Consider the following 25,703-nt stretch of genomic DNA (forward strand, 5'->3'; position numbering starts at 1 on the left):
AGTGGATCCAGGAACTTCATTAACTAGCATAGGGGCCTATCATTTCACAAATAAATGTAAGGTGAGATCTGGAAAAGGTAATCCGTTGTTCTTCCTACCAGTCTGGTGCTAAACCCAGTGGGAGGGGAGCTACCCCAGAGCTGTTTTTTTCAGTGACCACAGAGGAATAGATTGCTCATTTCCTTGGCCACACCTCTATGTGGGTACACAGGCTCTGCACAAGGAGGAGGGGCTACTCCATTTTTAGACCTGGTGTTAGCCAAGACCTTTTGATTTTACAAATATTATATGTAAATATCCTTACTTAAACAGGCTTTCAGACACTTCTCTTCATCCGTTGGTCTGTTGTCCTGTCACTCACATTTTGCTTTCACCCACTACAGCATACAGCATGGGTCAATGGGCCAGCCTACTTCAGCAACTGGTTAACTTCACTTCGAGTAAATACATTTTGTTCTCTCACAATGAACACATCCACACATAAGGTAATTTTCTTCATTGCCAGTTTCTTTTTTTGTTTTTACTTTAATTTAGTGCGGCCTTTGTTTTTAGAGCCAGAGATGAAAACAGGCCACATTCTATCATTATCAGTTCCTGTCTCCTGCTAATGTTGTTGTAATTTCCTTTTGGAAAGTCCTTTGTTTATGGCATTTCTCGGAATAACAGATTGTGTCAATTTGAAACTGTTCAGTGTTATCCTTTTCTTACTATGCATGCAGCACACAAGCCAAAAGCTTCAATATTATATATGTGAATTCATAAGCTTACAATATTTGATAACACATTTACTCTGGACTGAATTTCACCAAAGATTCTTTAATAAACTTTGCCCATGAATAATATTATGCTTTATTGTGTTTAATTAGCAGCAGTTAAATTTTTCCTCTTTACTTCCTTTTTTATTTGTTCGTTTATTTCCTTGTTTTTTATTTTTTCTCTCTTACATTCTTTTTTCTTTCTTTCTCTCCATCGTTCTTTTTCCCTTTATCCTTCCTTCCTTCTTTCATTTTATCCTTTGTTCTCGCTTTACTTTTTTCATTCCTTCTTTATTTCTTACTTTTTTCTCACACTTAGCTTCTCCCTGCTTATTTGTTTGTTTCTTTTTTTGTTCGTTTATTTGTTTGTTTGTTTGTTTCTTTCTTTCTTACTTTCTTTCCTTCTGTCATCAGTCATGCTGTGTGCCTTGTGCACCCCCAATTGTTGCTGACTGGTACTGGTGGTAACTGACTGACTGTCCCTGGGATCTAACTAACCAGGCCCAGGGCCAGTGCTATGTTAAAAACAGAGTGAAAACTCACACATTTATTAGGGTACACTATGTGTATGATAATCCTATAATTGGCATTACCTACCCGATAATAGGGTAGGGGATCAAAACTATCTTTCAGTTCCTAGTATATAATAAGGCATGGCATTTTAGAGGCCAGCAGCCTTGATTGCACTTGCATGCGTGCACTGCTGAGAGCCTGAGGTCATTTTAAAAGCAGCACTGTGGTGCAGCACTGCTTTTAAATGAAAATTCTCTTAAATGTAAATTGTGCCCAAACTCAACTTTGGTGGTAGGGGCACTTAAACAGTGATAAACTACAATATGTTGGCCTTTTAAGTACCCCCTGGGTCTACCTTAGGTGTCTCAGGGTGGGTGACCATGTAATTATAAGGAGGACCCTTATAAAAGATGGTTTATATGCCCTGGGGATAGAGACATTGCACATTTCACTTTCCCCATTGTTATAAAGGGGGCCCCAAAATTGACTTTCTGGTGGTAGGAACACTGTGGAGTAAGGATCTACACTATTTGTGCATATTCAGGACCCTTATGGTCTCCGCAAGGTGTCCTATGGGTAGTGGGCCATGTAACTATAAGCAAGGGCCTTATTATAATGTTCTATTTGCCTTGATGATGAAGGCATTGCATATTCCAATTTCTCCATTGTCGATGCCTAACCATCTAGGATAACATGGCAATAGTTTATGAATACAAAAATGTTGATAGGAATAACATAAATATCATTCAAGGACTTAAAAGAATGGTATTGATAAATACAACAGTATGACATTGTTGAATTTATGCTAAAGTTTGCAAAAAATAAGTTATACGACTTTATTTTCTGTAAGATGAAATTCAGCCTTCTTGTGGATTGGCCAGAGTTAACAGGATTAGCCAGGCTGCTATAATGAAGTGATAAGTGGCTCATCCAGGGAGAGGCTATCTTTTCGAGAGAGTTCAGCTACACAGGAATTCCAGAGCAGGCGGGAGGGGTGACAAAGCATGAAGCTTCAAAGGAGGACAGGCAGGAATTGACAGGTCCATCTACCCCCATCCCCTATCACCAAGTCAGATAGCAGGCCTAAGGCAGTAATCTTTAGATGTTAGGGGGAGGATAGCTATGGACATTAGTCTTACCTTTGGTTGGTTTAACTAGTTCTTACTCCTCTGCTGAGATTAAGCCATACTGGATTTTGGAGGAATAGAGCTTTCCGGAAGAAGAATATGCCACAATTTGGAGTGAGTGGTCATGATCTGGGGTGTTGCCGTGTACCTCATGGAACAGGAATGCTGTCCTGCTAGACCAAAAAGAACACTGAATAAATATGTGAGAGAAGCAAAGCCTCTCAGTTCTGCTGCTTGAAACTAAGAGAAAAATCAGTTTTGCCAAGCTGGAAATTTCATTTGGACCATCATGTTCTGCATTCTGATTGGCTGTGCCTGCTGCATTATCTGGAACTACAGCCCTGTGGATTTCCCTTGCTTCAAAAGGACTAAAGAGTAGCTAAAGCTTAACAGAGCTCACATGGAACATCATCACCAAGATCCCCCTACCTAGAGTGCATCCAATGGATTTGTAAGGGTTTTATCCAGATGCATTGTGGGAATTGCGGTCCCAAACTTTCAAGGACCATCTTGGAGCTTCCAGACCCCCCCTTAGATTGTCTTTTGGACACTTTGGACCCTCAAACGGAACTTTAAGAAAAAGCTCTAAAACTTTGGAGAAGATTGGAGCCACTTTGGAAAAAAGCTCCATAGGGGGACTGATTCAACTGTGAGAGCCAAGCTGGCCACCTTCAACTGCAAGATGGCCGAACCTGCTGGTTCATCCAGCTAAAAACTTCTGGAGGTCCGACTTCCACAGTATGACCGAGAGCTCCCTGAATGGCAAGCCAGCGAACCCTCACCGAATCAGAACTGGTGAAGCGCATTGAAGGACCTCAGAAGAAAAAGCTCTAGAAAATGATCTAAGTTCAAAGGTAACATTTTGAAAGAGGCCTACTGCGAGTGGTACACGAGCAGGGCTCCATCGCTTTTGGCCTGAAAATGTTACTTTGTCCTGGTTAAGCACGACCAGATGTTCCAGAGTGGCACTATAGGTTTCTAAGTACTATAAAATGATAATTCTTTCAAAATTCATATCTCTGGTTCCATACATTGGATTGTTGTTGTTTTGTTGTCATTTTAAAGATATAAAGCTTTCCTATTCTTACAAGTTGGTGTTAGATTGTTATTGTGTGTTGTGTCTTAATTATTTACTAAATTGATGTTTTTGAATGCTTTACATACCTGTCTCCTAAGTTAAGCCTGCCTGCTCATAGCCAGGCTACCCAGGGTTGGCATGGGAATAATTTACTGAGACCTATTCTGAGCCCTAGACTGTGATAGTGGCCTGTTTGCCAGTTGATGATACATAATTACCACTACTAATAACCCACTTTCCAACACTTACTTGTTTTCTTTGTTTCTTTCCTTTTTCCTATTTTCTTTGCAAATGTTTTCACTCATTCCTTTTTTCCTTCTTGCATGTCTTCTTTCCTGCTTTCCTTCCTTCATTGCCAAACTAACTACTGGCTGACAGTGGAAGACCTATTGGTTTTGCCAATTCTTGTTGATGTTGGTAGTAAGATGCACTGTGGCAATGTTTACAGTAGGGCAAACAAGAAATTCTGCAATTTTTACCCATTGTTTAGGGAAGAGTAAAGAGTCACCTCCACCCACTAGCTGGCGCCAACCATAAATGTATTACTTCATGGCACCACCCTCAGAACACTCTCTGGACCTGTGGAAGAAATGTAGAAGAGCTACACCTGATGTTTGAGAACCATGAAAAGAGAAATATGAATATATATATATATATATAGATATATATATATATAGACAAACCTCCAGAGGTTTGACCACGGCGGAGACGAAGTAGCCTCGGCTGTCATCATACTATGGTTCAACCACATTTAAATCGGTCGGGAAGACCATGATCTTAGTGAAGAGGTGACTCCATGGCCATTGAGATGGAGTTCCTTCTCTGCAAATAAATCAGGCCCTTAGTCCCATTGTGAAATTGCCTCTAGGTCACAGTCTTCCATGACCTAAGACTATTATTGGCGCTTTGTGCTTTTTACTGCTATTTATCCTTAATCTTCTAAAGTTCATACCTCTGGTTCCTCTTTTTGGATTTGTGCCGTTTTGTGTTGTTACTTTATGTTTCTAAATTGGAGTGGAATTTTTACTGTGTTGTGCTTTTGACTTTTAACTCTTTTTGTATTCTTAAGTGATGCACACAATCTCTTTAAGTTAAGTCTGACTGCTCTGTGCCATAGCTACAAGGGGGTGCACTCAGTTTAAATTCCTGAAATGTTTGACTGGACCTAACAGGTTACTGACTTTATTACTGGTGGTGGACCTCCATCCACCCGAATTAACTATCCCCTTTCTTACATCAGCTGATTTGAGAAGAAAGTAAATAGATGAGCGAGTGCTTCGTGAATTTAGAAATAGGAGTAGTGCCAACGTTACTTAAAGAAAGCTTTAAGGAAAGGCAGACTTCCCCAGATGTTCATATTATTTGAATGTAACCTTTACATTGCACTGCTGATATCTGTTCTCTCTTTGAATCCGAAATGTGTACCTTCATTCATGGGACTGAGTATTTCTTATTGTCATAGCCATTGGAAGTTACTGCTTAAGACACTGAACTCCAAACTCTGCTCTGGTAGGAAAGCTCTGAAAATAAGTTTAGTTTTTCAATGTTCTTATTTACAACCCCTTTGCGCCACCCGTACATCACTTTCTTTCATATTAAATGTGGCTCACCGGCAGCGCAACAGGCTTGCAAATAAGCCTCACAGTTTTTAATCCGGTGCCTGCACAGAAGTTGAAGTTCAAGGTAAGAGTTTTATATAGCACTCGATCACCATGCGGTTTCTTGGCGCTGGGGATGGACAGCTCCAAGGGAGACAGGAGGGGCTGCTTAGTATGAAAAGGCGTGAGAGAAGAGGAAAGCTTTTAGGGCTTTACGAAATCCAAGTAGATAGGGATAGACCTGATAGAAAAAGGAAGCGCATTCCAGAAAGGGGGGGCAAGGGTAGAGAACCTCATGCCCCCAAGTTTTTTCCTCCTGAAGCGAGGGACACTTAAGAGAAGCTGAGAGGAAAAACGCAGATCTCTGTTGGGGACATAGGCTTTAATTTTGGAGTTGATAAAAGCTGGCGCAGTGCCAGCCAAGGCCAGAAAAATCATGCAACCCATCTTTAATAGGGATCGTTCGGAGATGCGCAGCCAATGAAGAGTTTTTAACAGAGGGGTAACATGATGGGACTTGGGAAGTCTGTAAATCAGGCGGGCCGCCTGGTTTTGAATTAGTTTTAGGCGCCCAAGTTTGTAACCAGGGACACTCACATACAGGCCATTGCCATAATCAAGAAGAGACAAGATCATGGCAAGGAGAATAAGTTTGAGAGCTGTAAAAGAAAAGAAACAGGAGATTTTGCGTATGGTTCGGAGTGTCAAAAAGCATGATGAAACCACAGTGCTAATCTGGGGGCGCATTGTGAGGTCCTTGCTGACTTTGATCCCCAGAGTTTTTACAGAAGCAGAGGGTGAAGGGGAGGGACCAAGGGAAGGGGGCCAGAAAGCAGAGGTCCAGGGACTGGAAGCGCCGCCCGTAAGTACCAGCTCGGTCTTATCGGGGTTTAGCTTTAGATGGTTGCCATTCATCCAGTCGCTGATAAAAGTCATGATAGTTTGAAAATTAAGGATCGAGTCCGAAAGAGGGGAAAGGTTAAAGATAAGCTGGAGGTCATCAGCATAATTAAATACCGTGACCTCCATTTTTTGCAAAGCAGATATAAGAGGATAGATGTAGAGGTTGAAAAGAAGAGGGGAGAGAGAGGAGCCCTGGGGGACCCCACAAGGGACAGAGCGGGTGGGAACGGAGAAGCCCGCCAGCTGTACGGCCTGGGTGCGATTCCCCAAGAATGAAGTGAGCCAGGCCAGAGCGGATCCCCGAATGCCGGCACCCCCGACATGGTCAAGAAGGATGGAATGATCGACCGTGTCGAAGGCGGCGGACAGATCGCGGAGAACCAGAGCCTGAGGGGAGTTGATATCAGCACTCCTTCTGAACTCATCCAGGACGGACAGGACAACAGACTCCGTAGAATGTGATGGGTGAAAGCCTACTTGGCGGGGAGCTAGGAAGTGGTTCTCCTCGATAAAGGCACTGAGGCAGGTGGTAACGTGGCTCTCCAAAATCTTTCCCAGGAAAGGGAGTAAAGAAATGGGGCGAAAGTTGGAGAGAGAAGTAGAATCAGAGCCTGGATTTTTCAAAATAGGAATTACTTTAGCTGATTTGAACAGGTCAGGGACAATTCCCTGGATGAGAGAGTTATTGAGGAGAGTTAAAGGGGGCTCAGGACAAGCGGAAAAAATCTCTCTCAAAATGTGGGCGGGGCAGCTGTCGAAGGGGGACCCTGATTTGACCCTTTTAAGCAGGATGGAAAAAGCTTCCTTGGAAATCATGGTAAATTGGTCTAGAAAAAAAGAATTAAGCAGGGGTTGGGGACATAAGAAAGAAGGGGAAGGTGGGGGAATGTTGAGCTTGATGGATGCAATTTTCTCAATGAAGTATTCATTAAGGGAATTGCAAAGAAGTTGTGAGGGGACTGGCTTGGGGGTAACTCTATCAGAAGTGGCTAACTCGTGGGCAATAGTAACAATTTCCTTGGGTTTGTTTGCCGCAAGGAGGATCTTGGAAGAAAAATGTTCAGATTTTGCACAGGTATAGAACCATCTTCTGCAGAGGCCTCTTAAGGTTTGATGGAGTCAGTGAGCTGGAGGTGATGTTCCAGCATCCCCAGCTGCCATGGTATGTTATGTTTCTATCATTTGCAAAGCCAAAAGTGACTCACTCACACGCTAGGCAGACAGAAGAAGAGAAAGTAGCAACTTAGCAGAAGTTTTCAGCTTTTTTTGGAAGCCTAAAAAATCAGAACATTAGCGAATATGGTGTGGAAGACTGTTCCAGTAGTTGGGGCCAGAGAGGAAAAGGAGAGACCCTGTGCCTAATACAGTGAGGTCTTAAGAAGGCTTTGTCCAGTGGGATGATATTAAGAGAGCCTAGCCCAGTTGTAGGGCGGGCCATCCTTCATAAGAAATTTATGAATGAGACATAGATATTTGAACAGTGAACGTTTCCTCGCTAGAAACCAGTGCACAACTCTCAGAGTAGGAGCAGAAGTGGTACCAGCAGGAATTCTACAGACTAGGCAGGCCATGGTGTTTTGAACCACCAGAAGTTTGGAGAGAAGAGTCTCATTGACTCCAACAAGAAGAGCACTGCCATAATCCAGTTGGCTGGTGCTAACAGCCTGGCCCAGATTTCTCCTAAAGCACATAGGGCGCCATGAGAATACCTTTTTAGTAGTCATAATGTGTTGAAGCAGGTTCCACAGACAAAGGTGACTTGTTCTTTTATGGATGAACTATTGTCCACCAGGATGCCCAGGATTTTTACAACTCTCTTACGGCACAGAGCAGTCCCTAACTCTGTAGGCAATCAGTCATCTGACAAACGTGTCTCTGTGGCCTCATTACACATGCAGTCTATGAACTAACTTTACTCCTTCCCAAAGAGATTATCAATTGGGTGTCTTCAGCATATGATATAATATCAAAGCTGCATGCATGAACAGTCTCGGCAAGCGGGACAAAAAAATATTAAAAAAGGTAGGGATCAGGGAAGACCCCTATGGTAATTCTTTATCTATGGTCATAGATCTAGAATTAAAAGGATGGAGCGTGACCACTTGAGTTCTGTCAGCCAGGAAATCTTTAACCTAATCCAGATCCTTCACCCAAAGGTCAATCACATACTGTCTTTGGGTAAGAATAGATTGTGAGACCTTATTGAAGGTCGCTGACAGATCAAGTTAGACAAGCATGGCTGGAATACCTTCCTTCAACAGTAATCAGGTGAAATCCATTACTGATATTAGGACAGGATCTATCCTTCCCCAACATATCCTGCACCTGATCTTGGAAAATGGCCTCAAAGTGATTCAACTGAGTTATTACACGGAGCTACCTATAGCTTTAGGAAAGCTCTTATAGATCCTAAAGATCTTGTCCTCAAAATGTTTGGCAAGTGCATCACATAATTCTTGAGTATTGCTAGCTTGCAGACTGCCAGTTTGGTAAGTTTGTTAAAAACTTTAAATACATATTTAGTGGAGTTGCCTGCCTGATCTTTCCATCTAATAATGTTGGATTTACGAGCTTCCCTAATCTTCCTATGATTAGTATGAAGGGCATGTTTGTAGGGCCCTCTATCAGGGGAGAATTTTGTTCTGCGCCATCTCCAGCCTTTCACTGGTGGGTGTATCAATTTTTAACTCAGCTGAATACCTTGGAGCTTGCAATTTGGAAGATCTATTCTTAGCACCTTTAATAGGGGCCACTACATCCAAAACTGTGATAAGGGAATTGTGATAGCTAGAAACTGCATTTTCACATTATAAGAATTGTGCATGATCATGGGAAAGGAAGCGGAATGTAAGTTGAGGGATTAACTTGTCTCCAGGGTCGAACTGCATCCCTCCCAGCCTTTGTAGTATTTCTGGCCTTTCGGTTTCTAGGAGCTGAGAGCTAGTGAAAGGAAGATCCAGGTTGTGGCCTACAAAATGAGTTGGTCCAACAAACCTCTGTTGCAGCCATAGCAGGTCCAAGTAACAAAGGAGTCAGCAGACATAAGGGTTCAATAAATTTTTGCCACGAGAAATAAAGTCACCCAGTACCATGAAATTATCCTTTGCCAGCGGGTAGGGTGCAAGGTAATCAACTAGCTCAACTAGCATGTGACTGAAATCTCTCCTGGGGCCTGGTGGGTGATAAACCAAAGCTCCTCTTCAAATATCTCCTAAGGGAGGCTCTAGCTTGAATATACGCATCTCAACCCAATCGACAAGAAGCCTGTCAATGAGAGAAATCTTTAGTTTGTCAGAAAAGGCGATCGCTACACCCCCTCCCACTTTATGTTTTCTATCCAGCCTGATCAACTTATATTGGCAGGAAAAGCACTGCCGGATAAAGCCTGAGGATAGAGCCATATATCTGTAATGAATCAGATGTCTGGGTTAAGGGTTAAGGGAGGACATAAGATTCCATAAATTTAGAGTTTGCTTGTTGATGAATCTGGAGTTGCAGCATAACCCTCTGATTGTTGTAGGCTGAGCCCCTGTGGGGTTAAGTGAAATAGCCTTCACCAGTTCCTGCTTGTTTCCTGAACACTTATTTTCCTCCAAGGCATGTTAGTACAACTTTGAATTTTAACTTTTGCAATTAGCTGTAGTTTTAATTTGCTGTATTTGTTGCAATGATTTAAACTAACCAAGATTGACTTGACTTGATAAACGTTTTGCCAATATTCTCCCATTGGACTAAAATCTACTTAAATTTTATTTTCCAATTAGTTAGGTCCAGTGGTAGGTAGTCTGCATGATCCGGGCTTTGCAATCCACTCCTCTATGATTCAATTTTTATATTTTTAAGTGCACTAATGCCCTGAGGAGTCTTGGCGCTGCTTTCTGACTTGGGGAGGATAGGTTCACTTTAATGATTAAAAGAGCCACGTTTTGAGAGACTTCCAGAAGGAAAGTAAATCTGGGCAGTTATTCAATTTCATAGGGAGGGAATTCCACAACTTTGCCATGCCTGTAAAGAAGCTTCTACCACCCCAGGATGCACGTTTCATCCTGGGCAGCACTAGAAGCAGATCTAAGTGCGCTAGATGGAATTTACCAGATAAATAAGTTGGACCAATATTATGCTGTGCTTTGTAAGCGATGCACAGAGATTTAAAATAAACTCTTTTTTTAAAGGCCAGCCAGTGCAGCTTAACCAGGGAACTGATCACAGATCGAATAACAAAAGCCTAGTTGATGCATGCAGAGGACTGTGTATTGATCTCAAGAACAGGTCTGGGCCTGCAGACCCTCCTCAACAGATTTAATGAATTTATAAATGAGTTGGGCCTGCAGACCAATACCGCTATGTCACAGGTCATGGTGGTGGGGAAAGCCAATCGCAAAAGGAGACCCTGTTTAATTAAAAATGAAAAACTAGGGGGGAGTGGCTTAGCGCCCGGCGCGGACGGAAGCTCTGATGTGAGCGCTCCGTGCCGAACGGGAGATTCGTCCGTCTCTTCCACATGTAGTCGCACTCCGGGAGAAGATTCCTAAACCCGAGCATGAAGGACGTGTGCTAGCACTGTTTTCAGGGCGCATTTTGGCATTTTCCCCTCATTTTCATCGAGTTGCAGTGCGGCCGCAGCTCCCTGATGGCCGCGTCCGCCGTTTTGTTTACACTTCGCGCGTCTGACGCGCTGCTTGTTCCCGAGCCTGCTGACTTTATGGGATGTCCTGCGCCTCCACACTTGCTCATGGTGAGCTAATTGTGTTCTCCTTCTGCTCTGACTGCCCTTAATTTGCCTGTTCTTGCTCTCACAAGCTTAATTTATGAATAATGCAATTTTGGCGGCCATTTTGTATTTAGTGAGCTTTCTCCTCACACAGCTCACCTACGGAAGGAATCTGTGTTTCCCCACTGTCAGGCAGGAATCTGTGTTTCCCCACTGTCAGGCCTAACTTACCTCTTCTGCACTTCCTTGATTTGGGGATTACTTCGCTTCTTCAGTTTTTTACGCCAATTGCGCATTTGCTTGAATGGGCATTCACCTCAGTCATTTTTCACCTACCTGAATGCTGTGCTTCTCCTACTGGACTTCACGTTCTTTAAAATATGTCACCTTTTTACCTTTCGCCATTATGTTTAACCTGCGCTTTCTTTTCTTACATGATGGCTTTTTGACTTAGGCATATGGACTTTCCTTTGTGACTTTCTGTGGCTCATGGTCGCTACTATTTGCATTTGAAGCACGCAATACCCAGGCTGCTGGGTTTTCCTCTGCTTTCTATTCAGTGGTGGCTCCTATCATATGGAAAAAGGGACAATTGGTCTTGTTTCTAAAACTCCACGGCGTATTTTCATCAAAAACTCGAAAGTCTTCTCTGCATTGGCGCGCTTGGAAGCTTCCCAGGCAATTGCTATTCAAATGTCGCAGTCCAGTGCAGAGCGCCCTGTTCAACCTTCAGAGAAAATCACAACAAAACGTCTTAAAAAGGATCCTCCATCACCGACGGGCTCCACCTCAGCTGTATCTATGGAGCTACTGTTGGAGGAGATACTCGCACTCCGACCTTTCATGGAGGAAACTATTCCAAGCTGCAGATCCTAACTGATAATTGGTCACAGATGGATACAAAAGTGACGACTGTGGAACGCACCATTTCTTCCCTCCAGGAATCATCCTCCAAGGTGACGCACATGCAGTCGCAGATTTCCTCTCTCCAGAAGCAGGTTGAGGAGCTTGAAAATCGTAATCGACGCAACAACCTTTGAATCTACGGCTTGGCGGAGAATTTTGAGGGGAATGACCCTGTTGCTTTCTTCAAATCTTTTCTGCCTAAACTTCTACATTTACCTGAAGGTACCGCGCTCAACATTCAGTGAGCGCACAGGCTTGGCCGTATATCTTCCTCTGCTTCTGCTTCTCCAAAACCAAGAGGTGTCATTTTGTATTTCCTGGAATACACCGATCTTCTTAAGGTCCTCTCAGCAGCCCGTGCTTCCCCTCGCCTCACGTGGACAGGATCTACCCTCTTCTTCGTGCAGGATTACGCCAAAGCTACAGCCAGTCAGTCGTCGCAAAGCTTTCCTGGAAATGCGACCGGAGCTTCGCTCTTTTGGTGCTAGATATGGCCTTTTCCATCCTTGTCTTTTCAGAGTCACCTATAATAACAAAACGACGACCTACGAAGATCCTGTTCATCTCCGGAGCTTTCTAAATTCATGTCAAACGCCGGATATGGACCTCTCCAGCTCCTCTTCAGCTTTTCCTCCATGACTCTCACAACTTGTTGTGGTGCATTAATCTGTCAGCACATCCAGTGCCGACTTTATCTTTGCTCGTGTTTGTTCTGTTGATATACCCCTTCCTTATGTAATCCTTCTTGCTTCTATCTGCTCCCACATGGTTCCATATTTTGTTCATATGTTTTTACGTACTTGTTTCACGTTTCATTCTTATTATGGCATTTCCTGTTGTCTTCTTTTCCTCGTGTTATTTCTATTATTCCCTCTTCTCCCCCACAGGTTTTACAGTTCACTGTATGTCTCCCCTTCGGTCTGACGGTTCGATTACATCGGTTGTCCTGCCTCCTCCAGTTGGCGCTCCCCCATCAGTTTTTTCTCCTCGTCTCTTCTCCCTTTTGACCATCCCTCCCCAGTTCCGTCCTCCGTAAGTATGTTTTCCTTCCTCCCCTCGCTGTTTGATACTTCCTTCATATCTTGACTCCTCTGTTCAAAGGTGTCTTTTTTCTCTTGTTATCATCAATTTCCTTGTTTTTGCCTTTATCATATCTATTTTTTATCATTTGTATTCTTCTACTTTATTTCCTTACTCAACTGGCTTTCATCATCACTTTTTTCTTCTATATTTGGATTCTCTATTTATGCTCTTTCCTTTTCTACTTCTCTTTCCTTCTCCTACCTGTTCTTCTAATTGCTACTTTTTACTCGTTCTTGGCCTGGCTTTTCTTTCTCCTAATTCCTTTTTATTTATTCTTTTTTGCATTTCCACTACTCCTTCTGCTGATTTTCTTGCACTCTCCCCTTATTTGCTCTAGATCTCATATTTTATTCCTTCTTTTTGTTTCTCTAACATTTTCCTATCTTTTTTGCTTCTTTTCTTTTCTGAACTCTTATTCTGCTTTTCTCTCTATTGATATTTTCTCTTTATCTTTTCTAATATGTCGTTAAAAATGGTTACTTGGAATGTTAAGGGCATAAATTCTCCCATCAAACGGCAGAGAATTTTATCGCATCTGGCTCGTTTAAATGTTGATGTTGCTTTTCTGCAAGAAACCCATTTGTCTGCTGAAGAATCTGTTAAACTGAAAAGAGGTTGGGTGGGTGATGTTTATTATTCTCAGGGGGATGGTAAACGCAATGGTGTAGCTATTTTATGTCACAAAAAATTATCACACTCATTGCTTGCTCAGGAATCAGATGATATTGGTCGCTGGGCATATGTTAAACTGTCTATTAAGAATGTTCCAATTTCACTTGTGAATATTTATGCCCCTACTGCTGGTGATCCTACTTTCTGGCATACTTTTTCTCATCATATCACCAGATTTATTGACGATAATTTTATCCTAGCGGGAGATTGCAATCAGCCTCTTGACCCCTTTTTGGACAGACACTCTAAGGCCCACTTTATTCCTAACAGATCCCATAAACTTTTCTCCCAGGCTATTTCTCAACACAAGCTCACTGATGCCTGGCGGCTATGCAATCCAGAGACGCGGGAATTTACTTTTTATTCTCCCTGTCATCATTCCCAATCCCGAATTGATTACATTTTTGTTACCCACAACATTGCCCAAACTGTGACTCATGCAGAGATTGGTCCGATTCTACTTTCGGATCATGCCCTCACTTCAGTTCAGCTTGACATTATTCCTAAATCAGCTGGACCCAAACGATGGCGCTTTAATAATGCTCTTCTTTTGGACCCCAAGTTCACTACTTCTTTCACTGCATTTTCAGACGAATTTTTCTTGCTTAATGACACTCCATCCATTCCCAAGCACACCATCTGGGATGCTTTTAAGGCTGCGGCAAGAGATTTTATAATTGGCTTTGTGGCAAAGAAGAAGAGAACTGCCCGTAGATTCACAACTGATCTCCTCCTTGATATTAAGAAACTGGAGCATTCTTATTTCACTTCCCGTTCGCAAGACAGTTTAACAGCCCTGGTCAATGCTAAAATGAAATTTAACAAGAAGTCTACGGAAGACGCATCTTTATATTTCCTGAAATCGAGTGCAAAGTTTTATGGAGGCAAAAATAAGGCTGGGAAAATTTTAGCTAATTACTTGAAAGTAAAGCATAACAAATTAAATATTGAATCAATTTATGACACACACTCTGTTCTCAAACATAAAGATGCAGATATTCTTACTGAATTTTCTGCCTTTTACAAAACTTTATATACCTCCGAAACCCAGCCCTTCTCTCAGTCCTTAGATCGTTTTTTCTCCACCATACAGTAGCCATCTCACTTTCCCCTTGATCTCTCTCACTTGGAGATTAGTATCTCTCAACAGGAGCTACTCACAGCACTTCAGAGTCTCCAAAAGGATAAGGCCCCTGGACAGGATGGATTTACTGTTGAATTTTTCTTGCACTTTTCGAAACTCCTCATTCCAAAATTGCACTCCCTTATTGATACTTTCCTTACTTTGGGTGCCTCCTCCGGTTCCTTTTCTGACGCACACATCTGTCTGATACCCAAGGAGGGGAGCCATATTCAACACTGTAAAAATTATAGACCAATTTCTTTGGTTAACATTGATTATAAAATATTTGCAAAGTCTCTTGCGGCGCGGCTTGACCTTCTTCTCCCGAATCTTTTGGGTGAGGAACAGTCAGGCTTCGTCAAGGGTCGTTTCATCACTGACAACACCAGACTATTATTTAATGTTTTAACTCAGTCCCGTCACTCACCGCATTCTCTCGCAGCCATCGCCCTGGACGCTGAGAAGGCGTTTCATATGGTTGAATGGACTTATCTATTCCACACACTTCAATGGTTTGGCTTTGGTCCTAAATTTATCTCCTTGATTTCCTTACTTTATTCTAACCCGCGTGCAGCAGTCTGTGCCAATGGTCAAGTCTCCTCCTTTTTTGATTTGAAAAAGGGTGTCCGGCAGGGTTGCCCCTTATCTTCTTTTCTATTTAATTTAGCTTTAGAACCCTTCCTATCCAAACTTCGTCAGAATCCTAATATTCAGGGCTTTCAAATTTCAGATTCCCAGGTTAAATTGGCTGCTTATGCGGACGACATTCTTCTTTTTATTTCCAATCCCACTGATTCGATCCCCGCTTTCCTTGCCGAAGTGCATGATTATTCTCAAATATCGGGTTATAAACTTAACATTGATAAATGTGAGATCCTACCCCTAACGAAATTCACATTTAAACCTGACTTTGCCGCCTCACACTTTACATGGAAATCCTCCCATATTAAATACCTTGGCCTACATATTACTTCTTCTATTTCAGATACTGTCTCCCTCTGTTTGGCTAAATGCACTCAAAAATTGGTGGATTTAACCTCCAAGTGGCACCCCCTTTATTTATCCTGGTGGGGACGTCTTGATACTATTAAAATGATGTTATCTCCTATAATCCTCTATACCATTTCTAATATCCCAGTGTCCATTCCCTCTAATTTTTTAAAAAAGATTAACTCTATTTTGACATCCTTTCTTTGGAATGAGAAAAAATCCAGAATGTCCCTTGCTCGACTGATTCGTCCTAAGGCGGAGTTAATTTCCCAGATTTTCCTGCTTACCATAAGGCGTTTCTGTTACGACAAGCTTCCTTCTGGTTGCAAGATCCCAGCAATACCTGCCCTCTTTGGACTAAATTTGAACGCCTTCTTCTTTCTCCCTTTTCTTTCGCTGAATATCTCTCTTTCTCACGCAAACCCTCCTCCATATCTACCCTCATTCACAAATTCACTACTAAGCTGCTCCTTTCTTCCTCTCACCCTCCCCCCTCAGCGCTTGCTGACTTTCTCTCTTCTACTATTTGGCATAACACCATACTCCTTATCCCCAATAAACCCTTCTTTTGGAAGACGTGGCATCACAAAGGGTTGATATGAATCTCTCAACTCTTCTCTCAATCCTCTTTCTTACCTTTTGCTACTCTCCGTTCCCTTTATGGTTTACCTGCCCCCTTTTCCCGTAACTACCACCTACTTAGAGAGGCTGTTATGATAGTCTACACCCCACTGTCTCAGATACCCTCCTCTCCCATTACTCCTAATCCCACCATCTTGTTTCATTCTTTTTTATGTACTACTCCTAAGGCTTCTTCCATTTATAAATATCTTCACACCACTGATTCTCTTAGGCCTAAATCCAAAGTAGAGGAATGCTGGGAACCTGATCTCTCCACCTCCTGGCCAATCTCGTTATGGGATAAGATATGGAACAAAATCCGCAAATCATCGAGGGCAGCCACTTTGACACAGTCCTTGTTCTTTATTTATAACAGACTTCTTTATAGAGCCTCTGACCTTCATAAACGCTTTCCGAATACCTCTCATACTTGCTGGTCTTGCTCATCCCCGCAGGCAACATTGTTTCACATGTTATTCTCATGTACATCTGTTCATGATTTTTGGTTACGGGTTTGGGCTCAAATTAATGTAATTTATCACACATGTATTCCTTTTTCTAATGTTAACATTTTCTTAGGAAGCCTTTCCCCCTGTTGGGACAACGTTGAACTGAAACCTCAAGTTATTGATTTGCTGTTGGCCGCTGCATTCCAGCAGATAACGGTAAACTGGAAAGATTTTTCCAATATTTCCTTTAAGGGATGGTGGTTTAACGTTTGCCACAATCACAGACTCGACACTGCCTTTGTTTTCCCGGCTAACATGGCTACAAAACGTATGGACTTATGGCTCCCTATCACGCTTTACTTGGATACTTGCGCTGCTCGTAGTTCTGATCTATTACCTTCACAGCAAGAAGTCCCTAAACCTCCTTAAATGCTCAATGCATTCCATTTTTCTTTTCTTCATTGTATTAATTTTAAATTTCTTTCAGGTACTCTCATGCTTTTATGGTTAATGTTTACTATTCCTTTTCTTTTTTCTTTTTCAATCTTATTGTCCAGATTTCCCTTTTGCTATTACTTGCAATTTTATGCTTGCTTTATTTATCACAGTTTTTAATGCTTTATACTTTTACTGTATCCTGTGTTGACACCTTGTTTTTTCCTTTTTAATATCAAATAAAATTTTCTTTGAACTTAAAAAAAAAATGAAAAACTAGCTCATTTGTCAACTTTCTGTTACCTAGGAATTGCATTTCACCAGAAAGGTTTATGGGCCCACCTCTTAGAGGTCAAGAAGAGGACTTTTGATGGAACACTCGATGCCCTACTCAGGTTTTCTAGGAAACTCGACAGTAGACCGACCGAGTCCCTTATTATTACCTATACCGCCTGATACTCTTTTGTGATTTTGTAGGGAGCTGCGGTGTGGGATTTCTGCAATTCCTCCACCCTATATAGAATGGAAAATGTATTTCTCAGAAGATTATTGTTGCCACCCCCAGCTTGCCTTCTAATATTTACCACCAGGACCTGGGGTTAATCCCTCCGGCGGACTGCATACAAAGTGCCCCTATTATTTTATGGCGCACGATCTGGTTAAATGAAGAACCATCCCTCAATCGGGAAATAATCCAAGATTGTTTAAACTGCGACCACACCTATAAAATACCATGGCTCAGCTGTGTGAAAACCCAGCTGACTTGCATGAGGAGGCAGGATTTCTTCGCAAACCCTTAGCTTATTACCTCTGTTACAAAATCCCAACTAAAAAGAGATTCTTAAAATATTGTAAGAGACAATAGATAGCATAAGTTGCGCAGCAAAAAGCAGGTAGCTGATTATCTACCCTTGATTATCACTGAAGGAACTGAGCCACATCTTTTGTACCCTATTAGTCATTTTAAATGTCTTCATTTTACTAGATTAAGATTCAGCTTGGCTCACCTATTGGTCTTGTATCCTAGTCAAACATATTCCGAGGCCCTTTTGGATCCATGCCCCTGTGTTTGTATTTCGAGACAGAACATGCTGCACTTTCTTTTATTCTGCAAGCTATACAATATTCAACACAGGGAATACATTGTACTACTCTTGAGGGTTCTGAATAATAAAAAATGTAGGACAGCGCTGTTTTATCTCCGACTACTCCAATCAGAATACATTTGCAAAATGATATATAGATTTATTCCTACTGCAATTCGCTTAAGGAGGTTAATTGGAAAATAGTGTGTCTCTTTTATTTAAGATTTTGCTTTATTGCGTACCCTCTGAGATTGTTTTTAAAACGATCACCTGCAACCGATGGCGGATTTATCTGAGCCATACAGATGCTAAATTTTAGTGCTGTTTTTTTAGGATGCTGGATACTTATACCACAATTTGGTATCATTTGTGTTTGATGAGGCAGAGAAACACTGTAACTTGATTAACATCGGGTGGCATGGAGTTTGAAAAGGGTAGGGCACAACAAGGAGCTCTATGGCACCCTCCATGGCAGGCTAAACAGATCAGATGTGAATTTTCCCAAGGCAACTTGTTGCACTCTTTTTGAAAGAAAGGATTTTAACAAACACAGAGACCAACCTCTGATGCCTACATCAGCGAGCTGGTCAACAATAATATCATGGTTGACTATATTGAAGGCCGCGGAACAATCCAGTAGTATCACTGCGGCTCTGCCTCCTCAATCCAGGATAGACCCTAACTCCTCTGAAGCAGCTATCAAGTCCATTTCAGTGCTGCATGCACCGCTAATCCCATAGTGGGTAGAATCCAACAGATTGTGGGTATCCAAGAAAGACATAACTTCTGCATTTAGAGCTTTTTCAGATTGCTTGATGGGAAAGGTAGTCTAGACAATAGGCCAATAATTACTAGGTTACAGATTTGAACCAGGAAATGTGGGCAAACACCAACTTGGATTGAGGTTGCTACTGGCAGAGATGACTGGTGTTATTTCAATCTCAAGTTGTTCTTTTTTTGGCAGCCTTTCTTTTCAGAGTTATGAGGGATTTTCTGGCTCCTCTTGCATTCTGAAATCTGTGTGTCACTTGGAGCAACTGATCTCAGTTTCAGAGGATATCATATCTCTGATGCAGTGCTGTCTGCTGACTTGGAACAAAGATTATCTTTGCTGTCCAATGCCCCAGTGATTCGCACAACAGGCAAATCAACTATCAGCCTAAGAGTAGACACAGAGGAGAAACTGTATAAAGAAGCTGGATTCTGATTAGGTTCCATGATGTTATATCATGCAGGGTAATAGGCAGAAACGATAAACCAGGTAGTCCTTCACTGACATGAATATAAATGTGGAGTACAGGAACTATCCATATAACATTCTGTACATACATTAGGACAAGGAATTACTAAGACGACGCACAACAGTGCAGGAAGTGTAGTTGCTGCTGTGGGATTCCTGAAAGGGAAAGGGCAGAGCTGAACCTTATTTACGATGTGCAGTTTTGCTCTCTTCTAGCACTGGCCCACTTGCAGCTGTCTAGTGGCTATGCATGCACCCCTTGGGCCATTTTGCAAGGGTGCCAGGTTGTGGTCAAAATTGTTTTCATGGAGCGACACCTTCCTCCAAGAAAACTATCCTATGAGGCTATTTCCTCTCTGTATGTGTGCAGGAGAATGCAGCACACATCCAAAGATGAAAATCCAAGGAGAGATAGAAATATATTTCTTGTTAAGTCAGCCTCAGGTAGATGCACCATTTTGCTGCAAAGCCATGTTTACTAGTCGGGATTTGTGTCAAAATCAATGGATGCGTGGAGACACCCATGGTCCACCCATATAACATTACCATATGGAAGGTAAAACAAGATAGCGCTATGGCCCAACACAAAATCTTGATAAACCAGGGCTTATATATATATATATATATATATATATATATATATATATATATATATATATATATATATATATATATATATATATATATATATATATATATATATATATATATATATATATATATATATATATATATATATATATATATATATATATATATATATATATATATATATATATATATATATATATATATCTGTATGTATATTGTGGTGCAACCTATGATCTGAGAACTTAGCTTAACAAATATAATTAAACTATATAAAACATATTAAAAGTGAGTTCTAGAATTGATGCCTTCTGCTACATGCATCACACTGCTACACAGTGATCTGAAAGGCAATGCACAATAGGCAGAGAGCCCGCCAGTGTTGCACTGATAGGGAAAGAGTGAATTATCTCCTGTAGGCGGTGGATTGGCAGTGCATCCAGTTGCTTACTAGACATCTTGAAAAGTAAGCATTTAGTGCTGCAGCTGTAGGGCAGTAACTAAGCAAGGGTAAAGGCTGAGGTTTGAAGAGGAAATATTTACATCACTGATAGGTAGAGGGCATAACTCTGAGGAGTGGAGGAAGAATAACAATGTATTTTATTTTATTCAAAAATTTGTTTCGGACTCATCTCTCATCTTCATCAAAGTGAATATACAAAAATATAAGAAGAACATGGAGAGCTGATACACAGTGTAGTCCTTAAGCTTGGTGGGAGAGGTTAGTCTTCTGGCCTTTGCAGTACTTTTTGAAGCACCTTCAATTAAAGATGTAAATGTATGGAGTTTGCTGCCTGAAAAAAGACCAGACCCAGACCTTTCATATCTCAATGGGCAAACCGAGAGTCGATTATGTATTAAAGGGAAGAGAGTAGCCTACAAGAATCTGATCAGGATATTGAATCTTACCTCCAAGTTCAATGGCCCTACCACATGGAATTTCCCCATCAGCAAGTTTAGTATTAATGTCGGGTCTGGGGCCTGCCTAAAAAGGACTGTCTGAAAAAAGATAGGTAAACACCCATTAGAGCTGCATTATGTGAATATTTATGGACCTCCACAGAAAATATTGGAAATGTATTCTGGTTAAAAGTGTAAATGAATTTCCAGGATCGGAATGTGGAAGGGGCACCACCATATTTAATGGGGATCTAAAAAAGGTGTTTTCTTCATAGGGATAAATATTTTCCTTGTGAAAAAACAAAGGCAAGTTAAACGTGCAAACGTATCAGATGTACTACTGTAATGGAAATGTGCCTCCAAAGGTTAAGTGCTCAAGTAACTTTGCAACTGTAGTATATTTCCCTTCATACATCTAGGCTTTGTTTGCACATCTTATTACAGGTGGAAATTTGGATCAAACGTTGCATAATCCTACTGAAGCAAATTTGGCAATGTTTACAAACCTTTTTGCTCGTAGCAAACAGGCCAATTTGAGCGCAAAAGGGATTTTCGCGATATAGGGGCATATGTATGAACGAGCCCTTTTGCGATTCCTTAATAGCGATTTTTAGCGAAATGCTATTAAGGAATAGCAAAATGCTATGTATGTAGGAATTGCAATAATAATTGTCATTCCTTAATATTCCTTAATTGCGAATTGCAAATCGCGATTCGCAATTAAGTAATACCTTCCCATTAATTCCTATGGGCTAGGAGACCCATAGGAATGAATAGGATGACATTCTCAATTTGCAATTCGCAATTAGAGAATTTCAAATTGAGAATGAAATTTCAAGGGTGTCAAAAGGTCACCCTGTTGCACCCCTGAAATAGGTATGTGTACACATGTTGCGCACATACATGCCCCAAAGGCTTGTATGTGCGCCACATGGCACTTTGAAAAATGCAAAAAAGTGCATTTTTCAAAGAAATCGCAAATTACCACCAACTTGAAGTTAGTGGTAATTTGCGATTTCTTAAAGCCAAGTTGCACTTTTTCTGTGCTTCATACATTGCATTTAAGGAATCGCAATTTGCGATTACTTAAATGCAATTGCAAAATAGAGAATTGTAAATTTAGAGATTCTCTAAAGTGCTATGTCTTTTTGGGATGATACATCCCAAAAGGCATTAGGTACTTATGCCCCATAAGGAGCCTAATTGGAAATTCAGTAACCTATTATCGAATCTCTAATTATGGCTGTGATTCAGTATTAGGAAGTGGAGTGTTTAGGGCATCCCTTCCTAATCTCGAATCGTAGTGGTATGTGTGAATATTTTCGATAGAAATGCGGGTGCAAACCATTTGCAATATACCCATTCACAAATAGGAATGGGTCCCCAAGGAACCCCTTTCCCTTTGTGAATGTATGTAAAAGCATTTTTTCAGAGCAGGCAGTAGTCCCACAGACCACTGCCTAGTCCTAAAAATTACAATAAAATGTTTCTTCAAAAATTGTTTTTTTAAAGATTGCTTTATTTAAAAGCAATCACATGTTGGTCTGCTGACCCCAGCAGGCCATCATCCCTGTGATTTTAGCCCTTGCCAATGAGTCACAAACCGAGATCTACCTCAATAATATTCTTGAGATAGGTCTATTAGAGACTCACTGGGAATCATAAATGATACTCAAAACTGTTTCGTACATTTGAAATAGTGATTACCTAATTGCGATTCACAGGAAATCGCAATTAGAAACTCACTATTTCAAATGTTCGTACATGTGGCCCTTTGAAACCATGGTCATCGAGAATCTGTCTAACATAGTTTATATGTTTAAAGCAACCAAGACTTTTGTGGCACGTGGGATATCTCAATTATAAATCAGATTACACTAAACGATAATCTTACCTTTACCATGTTGGCTGATGTCAGTCAGATAAATCAGTGCCCTAGTGCTCACAGATAACGTCCCTTTTATACAACCTCTGCCCTAGCGCTGCAATTCAACAAAAAAAGGACATGCTGCTTTACAAGAAGAACACTGTATAGCTGTCTTTGCTTTATTGTTTGGTGACGTGGAGAACATTCCTCCTTTTGTTAATTGCTCTTTTTGTTTTTGTTTAGTACAGGGTAAGCTTTGCTCCTGTTCAATCCAAGTGGACAATGCATGTTTCTGGAAGCATGTTAACGATTACACAAGGGCAGTTATGTAACTTATTGATACCATCTGGAAATGCTTCGAAAACATAACTGTTTAATCAATATTTGATATTTTCGACATTGTTATTGTAATCATCCAAACTAAAACAAATTGAATTGAGTTTATAAGGGGATATTTTACAATGTAATCTACAAAAAAACCTTCACAAATAGCGGTTACAGAATATCAAGGTAAGTATATATACAGAGAAATAGTTATTTTACAATAGATATTTTAGATGGTTAAAAACTTAAAGAGGTTGCAAGCCCTGCCGCTTGATTGTATATAGATCTGAATTAATGTTGATCAGCAGTATTATTTGCCAGGTGCCTTAGGTTACAATTTGAGAAACACTGGCACATGCTCAGTAAATGTAGTGAACATGCACCTTACTGCGCATGCAGGCCATTTAAGCACTGGATTATTGCTCAATATCAGTGTTGTTCAAATGACCGAAGCTGAATGATAAAGCTGAATGATAAAAATAAATTGCAAGCAGGACATATATATAGTTTTTGTAGGATAGTTCCATTTTTGTATCACCAAAGGCTGCAATTTTGCTACTCCAAACCTTTTCCCCTTTTAGTGTTCCTCTCTTTGAAAAGTTTCCAGGCTGCAACTCATAAACTTGCTTTATAAGTGGATAAAAACACGTAGACTGTAGTTATGCGGGGGTCCACGTCCTGTTCGTATGAATTAATTACCACCCAAGCACGTTGTATGTTTGAAAGTTCATCTTGTACTGCATGTTGAAAAGAAGCTTTGCCGATTTTATTAATTTTTATCAAAGACATTATGAAGATCGGCGTTTCCTATAAATTAGTCAACAGAAGAATGTCCAGTGTATTATTTAAGAAACTTTGCCATTAATTGTTGTAGTCTGGTCTATAAATGGCAGCTCAAATGAGATCGCTTAAAGTACCTTTTGGGCATCCTGCAGTTTCTTGCAGACTTTAATGAAGGTGCCCTGCCGAGTACGTTTTGTGTTAGACCGAATTCTAAACAAATTAGGAGGTATTTTTTCAGAGAGGAAATAGATGGCTATGTGGGAGCATTACCCCAACAATCTCCTGAACCCCAATTTTAGTAAAGCCCAATTATACCATAGACATTTCAGCTCATTGACTCTTCTTGTTGACCTAGAGGTAAGAGACTACCATACCACATCAATAACACAGACTTAGCAGAGTAAAATCATGATTAGAAACTGACCACTCAAGAAATGAGTTCTAGGTCGAAATTAAGGCCCTTATAACGATTACGGACCGCAATCGTATCAGGCAGGTCACCATTTCAAAATGAGTCCCACCTGCCCATATAGGATATGACTAGTAAAATGCTTTTTAGGTCTCGTCCTAGAGACGCGCGAAGCGCATTCTTGGCAGAGAACTATTGTAATCGTTTCAGCCGGCAAACGAGACAAGAGCTGGGCATGCGCCCAGCATTCTGAATGGGAGAGGAGCGTCAAGAGCTGGCCACGCGCGGATTTGGTCACGCGCACGCTCACGGCGCCAGCTTCCCTGCCGCGCGCCGACGACTGCTCTCTTTCTGGCCGGCTTCGTAGAAGGCAGCATGCTTGTTCTTTCCTCCCACCCTTTCACTACCAGGCCCCCCCCCACGCCGGTGACGAGGTGAGATCTGCGTGCCAGATTCTGCGACTCTGAATGATTGTGTGGGGGCTAAGGTCGCCAGGTTGTTTCCGTGCCCGTATCCTTGATTGTCATTGACTTTTTTCTCTTGCCACATAACCATTAGAATATGGTGCATAATTTACAGATTTGACCAGAACATGCCTTTTTGTTTCAAACTCTTTCGAATACAATACTTAAAATGCGGTCTTTCATTTTTCTGAACACTGGAAGGCCATTTGCAAAGGTTGACTTGTCACCTTTCAGTAGCTGAAAGTGACGGATGGTAAGCCAACATTTTCTGGTTATAGGATAGTTTAATGGGTCTAAAATAAAAGACTAATTACACATGTTGTTGGTGATAGATCCAAACGTGTTTTTACTTTCGCTGCAAAAAGTATTTAGTTGGACTGGCAGTAAAAGCACACAGGTTGTTGTCAGTTTGGCTGACGGGCTGAAGGTTCTGTTGTTCCCTGATCTGATCGGTGAATAAGGAGAACTGTGATTCTCACAATACTTTGCCACTCCAACTGATCTTTTTGATTTTTTCTAAGGCTTAGACTTTATTTTGGCAGTTTCCATAAATTAGACTGGACTATTGTCGAATAGGAAGATTGGTAAATATGCACGCCTTTAACTAGATTCTGAGAAAGTCTTTTATAGTGTGAGCTAGCCGTTTGTGGCATAGTAACTGTCCGGTGATGTTCATAACTCGAAACAGACCGCATGAAGCAGGATTTTAGTTAAGGGTCTTACACATTGCCGTTATGCCTATGTTGAGGTACTAGACAAGCCTTTCCAGTGGTACCGTCTTTCATTAGTACTTTCTGTATCATCTATGGGTATATTTTCAGTACAGTGCGGACTGGATGGGGAGCTGGTTCATCGCCATGCCCTGTGCTAAATTGTCATGATTTTGGCTGTCCTTTGCAACCTCCGAGTACAAGACACTGCATTGGTCACATCCTGCACTCAACTCTATTGTACCTGGGCTTTCACTGCATTTGTTCATTACTGTGCAAGACCAAGTCTATGTTTCCCCAAACTTACTGCGCACAGTATCTGTCCTGTGTGCAGCAGCAGCTGTGTTTGGGTGCATAGCGCATGCCAGT

The 25,703-nt window shown here is 41.3% G+C and overlaps 1 protein-coding gene across 1 annotated transcript in view; it reads right to left on the reverse strand.

Annotated features, from left to right (window-relative positions):
* Positions 1–22,708, reverse strand: part of LOC147730541 (gamma-crystallin-1-like) — a 38,649-nt gene extending 15,941 nt beyond the window's left edge. Inside the window, exon 1 of the mRNA XM_086958582.1 lies at positions 22,672–22,708. Within this exon, the coding sequence (XP_086814708.1) occupies positions 22,672–22,680 (9 nt within the window). The 5' untranslated portion in view covers positions 22,681–22,708. The remainder of the gene's footprint in view (positions 1–22,671) is intronic.
* Between the last annotated feature and the right edge of the window lie 2,995 nt (positions 22,709–25,703).

The sequence above is a fragment of the Lissotriton vulgaris genome, chromosome 2_1, assembly GCF_964263255.1.
Source record: "Lissotriton vulgaris chromosome 2_1, aLisVul1.2, whole genome shotgun sequence".
NCBI classification, from domain to species: Eukaryota; Metazoa; Chordata; class Amphibia; order Caudata; family Salamandridae; genus Lissotriton; species Lissotriton vulgaris.